Source organism: Myotis davidii, unplaced genomic scaffold (genome assembly GCF_000327345.1).
Source record: "Myotis davidii unplaced genomic scaffold, ASM32734v1 scaffold109, whole genome shotgun sequence".
NCBI classification, from domain to species: domain Eukaryota; kingdom Metazoa; phylum Chordata; class Mammalia; order Chiroptera; family Vespertilionidae; genus Myotis; species Myotis davidii.
In genome coordinates, this window is record NW_006300368.1 from 604724 (window position 1) to 608651 (window position 3928).

General features: G+C 56.6%; 1 protein-coding gene across 1 annotated transcript in view; it reads right to left on the minus strand.

The window, feature by feature from the left end:
• Positions 1-1523: 1523 nt before the first annotated feature.
• Positions 1524-3928, minus strand: part of SLC4A1 (solute carrier family 4 (anion exchanger), member 1 (Diego blood group)) — a 16620-nt gene continuing 14215 nt past the window's right edge. The window contains exons 18-21 of the mRNA XM_015572556.1: positions 3062-3231; positions 2796-2972; positions 2033-2153; positions 1524-1981 (exon numbers count right to left, since the gene is read on the minus strand). Coding sequence (XP_015428042.1) covers positions 2073-2153; positions 2796-2972; positions 3062-3231 — 428 coding nt within the window. The 3' untranslated portion in view covers positions 1524-1981; positions 2033-2072. The remainder of the gene's footprint in view (positions 1982-2032; positions 2154-2795; positions 2973-3061; positions 3232-3928) is intronic.

Sequence of the window (3928 nt, forward strand, 5' to 3'; positions counted from 1 at the left end):
GTGCAGGAGTCAACTTATCAATGATACTCTCATCGTTGATGTTTCTCTCTCTCTGTCTTCCTTCCTCTCTGAAATCAATAATGGGCTCCGGCCGGTTTGGCTCAGTGGATAGAGCATCAGCCTGCGGACTGAAGGGTCCCAGGTTTGATTCTGGCCAAGGGCACATGCCTGGGTTGTGGGCTCGATCCCCAGTAGGGGGCGTGCAGGAGGCAGCTTATCAATGATACTCTCATCGTTGATGTTTCTCTCTCTCTGTCTTCCTTCCTCTCTGAAATCAATAAAGACATATTTTTTTTAAAAAAAAAAAGGAAAAAAAAGTGAAGTGGGAGGCAGCTGTCAGCCTTCAGGAATGTACCCAAGGGCCTTCCACCAGGAGTCCAAAGCCCCCTTTCTTTTCTGTCACAACCATAGAAAAAAAAAATGAAGTGGGAGGCAGCTGTCAGCCTTCAGGGATGTACCCAAGGGCCTTCCACCAGGAATCCAAAGCCCCCTTTCTTTTCTGTCACAACCATCTCTTACCATTTCTAGCTCTTTCGACTCTTTTTATATTTTTGTTTTTTAAAAAAATAGATTCACCCATATTCTGCAGAACCCACTGTCTCCTGCTCCAACTGGTCACACCTGGGTTCTCCCCAAGAGTCAGCTCAGGTGGGGTCGGGGGCAGTGGGTCTCTAATGGGGGTCTGGGCATGTGTGAGGCCAAGTACAGTGATAGCTCTGAGAAAACACACAACCAATAAATTACAAACTCCCCTCCCCCTCCCCATGCGCCCCCCCCACCCCCCCAAATCTAGAACAGACTGTGAGCTCCCCATCACTCCCCACCCCGCGGCAGGGCTCTTGGCTCTGTCAGCTCTGTGTCCACAGGGCCCAGGGGCTCAGTAAATGCTTGTGGAATGAATGAATGAATGAATGAGTGAATGAATGAGAGCATGGGGGAAGGGAACAAGCACTTAGGAGTCCTGAGTCCCAGTCCTGATGGTCTCCGTACCCACCTTGCCCTCACCAGGACACCGCCCTCTGCTCCAGAGAAAAGGGTCCCCAGGTCTGGGGTTGGAGTAGAGAATGGGAAGGGAGGCATCACAGGGGCATCACTAAGCACGGGAAGGCGGATGACTGAAGTAGAGCACAGAGCTCTGGCCTCAGAATCCGGAGACCTGGTCCAAATCCCAGCCGTAGGGTTCGGGAGCTGTGTGACCTTGGGCAGGCTTGAAGAAGAATGACTACAGCTGTGGTCGCCAACCGGTGGCCTGCGGACCACTGGGGGTCCGTGAGGTCCGAAAGGTTGGCGACCGCTGGGCTACAGCATAATAGTCCTTTCAGAGTTTACCAAGCCCTTTGTTCACATTTATCTTTGGTCCTCAGTAACCATCCTGTAATGTGGGTTTTATGATCAATATACCCATTTTACAGGAGAAAAAGCAGAGGCTGGAGAGGTTAAGGACTCGCCCAAGGTCACATGGCAAGCTGAAACTTGAACCCACCCTCCCCACTCCCTCGCTACAGCGTAATAGTCCTTTCAGAGTTTACCAAGCCCTTTGTTCACATTTATCTTTGGTCCTCAGTAACCATCCTGTAATGTGGGTTTTATGATCAATATACCCATTTTACAGGAGAAAAAGCAGAGGCTGGAGAGGTTAAGGACTCGCCCAAGGTCACATGGCAAGCTGAAACTTGAACCCACCCTCCCCACTCCCTCCCTCACTATTGCCCCAGTCTGTGCAGATCTAAGTCTCCCAGCAGGGTATCCCCATGCGGAGCGGGGCAGCAGGAGGGGCTGCACAGTGGATGCCCTAATGTGGCCTCCACTGGCCATTTCCAGCCCAAAAAAAAAAAAAAAGTCAGTCTAGACATCATAGAAGGTTTTCTAGACACCCCTTCCTTCCCCCACCCACAGCCTCAGGGCCTCAGCTGCTGCCCCAGGAGGGACCTGGGAGTCCATGAGGTGCCCTTGAACTTCCGCTTTTCCGGAGAACGTGGAGAGTGGAGTGGGGGAGGCCTGGGGCCTGGGCCCTCCTCTCACACAGGCATGGCAGTGGAGTGGGGGAGAGGGCTGGGGCCTGGGCCCTCCTCTCACACAGGCATGGGCACCTCGTCATATTCATCCCGACCTTCCTCCTCATCAAGGCTTGGCTTGGCGTCGTCAGCGTCCAGCTGGAGGGCGGCAGAGGAAGGAGAGGGGGTGAGTGGCCCAGGGGCCCGATGAGCCCTCCCCCAGCGCTAAGAGGCACCCCTGGAGTTAGGAGAGGGCCTGGCGCTCTTCGAACCTTGGTTGGGTCCTGCCCCCAGGATTGGTCCACATGAGAGATTCCCAAAGGGTGGGGAGCCCCTGGGCATCTGATGCCCTTTGCAGGAACTCTACCTCTAGAGGGGGGGCAGGGGGCTCCCTCCCCAGGGCAGCCCCCCGACCCCCAACCCCATGGCCTGTGTCACATCTTAGAAAAATTCTACTGGGGGAGCAGACTCTTCCAAAAGGATTTGGAAGATCGCAGGACCAGCGGCTCAATGGTCAGGACCGCTCTCGTGGGTCACGTCCTGCGTGCCTCTTAACCCTCTCCCCTCCCTGTCCTTACTCCTCCTTTTACAGCCGAGCAAACCCACGGCACAGAAAGGTGAGGCCACCAGGGTGTGGCAGTGCCAGGATTTGAATGCAGGCCCCAGATCCAGACCTTCTCCGCACCCCCTCTGCCTTCCTTCATTCTGAGACCCACCCGCCCCCCACAGCCCTCCCTGAGCCAGCGCTGGGGTCCTGCCCTCCAGCTCCTGCTCTCTCAGCCTCCCTCCGCCCCCACTCACACACTGGAGCTCCAGGTTCCGGAAGATGAGTGGCAGCAGGAGCCGCCGCAGGGGCACCGTGAGGATGAGGACGAAGGGCAGGGCCAGCGAGGTGGTCGGGAAGGATTTCACTGCCCACAGCCCTGCCAGGCAGAGGATCTGGATGCCGGTGAACAGGTGCATGCGCCAGGTCTTTACCTGCGGGCAGAGGCTGGGGTGATCGCCTGCCCTGCCCGGCACCAAGCACTCCCACCCCGCCCTGGGCTGGGCAGCCGAGGGCCCTGTACCCGCTTGACGTAGGGCACATCCGGGTGGTACTTGGGCGGCTTGAAGAGCAGCAAGATGCGGTCAAAGAGCTGGATGCCGCTGAGGGAGGTGACCCCCATGTAGAGGAAGATGCCGAACAGCACAGCCAGGGGGATGTGGGACAGGATGGGCCCCATGAGGATGGACAGGCCTGCGGGGAGAACCACACACTGTCAGCCTCGCGGGCCCTGGAGGACCGGCACCAGGGCGGGGAATGAAACCACCGGTGCCATGTAGAGTCCTTTCTGTGGGTTTTTTTTTTTTATTCTCACCGGCGGATATGTTTTTTTCATTGGTTCTAGGGAGGAAGGGAGAGGGCGGGGAGATGAGAGAGGGAGGGAGGGAGAGAGACGAATATGAGAGAGGAACATCCATCTGTTGCCTCCTGTACATGCCCAGACCGGGATTGAACCCATGACCCTTTGGGCATTGGGATGATGCTCTAGCCACTGAGCCACAGCGGCCAGGGCTCTGCGGATCCTTTTAATAGGTTTTACCCGCCTTTTAGAGATGAGGAAACAGACTCAGAGAGGTGAAGCAACTTGCCTGAGGCCACACAGCTAGCAACCGGCAGAGCAGGGAGGGAGTCAAACTCCGGCCTGCCTGACTTCAAAACCTACTCCTTTAACCTAGGGAGGTCACAGAGTCAGGAAGCCCAGCTTTTTCCTCACCCCAGCTTCCATCGTATCCAAATCCTAGCCCCCCTCTAGCGAACCCCACCTCGCCTTCCTTAGCAAACTTCCCTGGCCGCTCCATCCGCGATCACGGTGAGGCCCACACCAAGTCCCGCCGGACTCACAGGACTCCAGGCTCAGATCCACCCCCATGACCCTCTGTCTTCTCCTCCC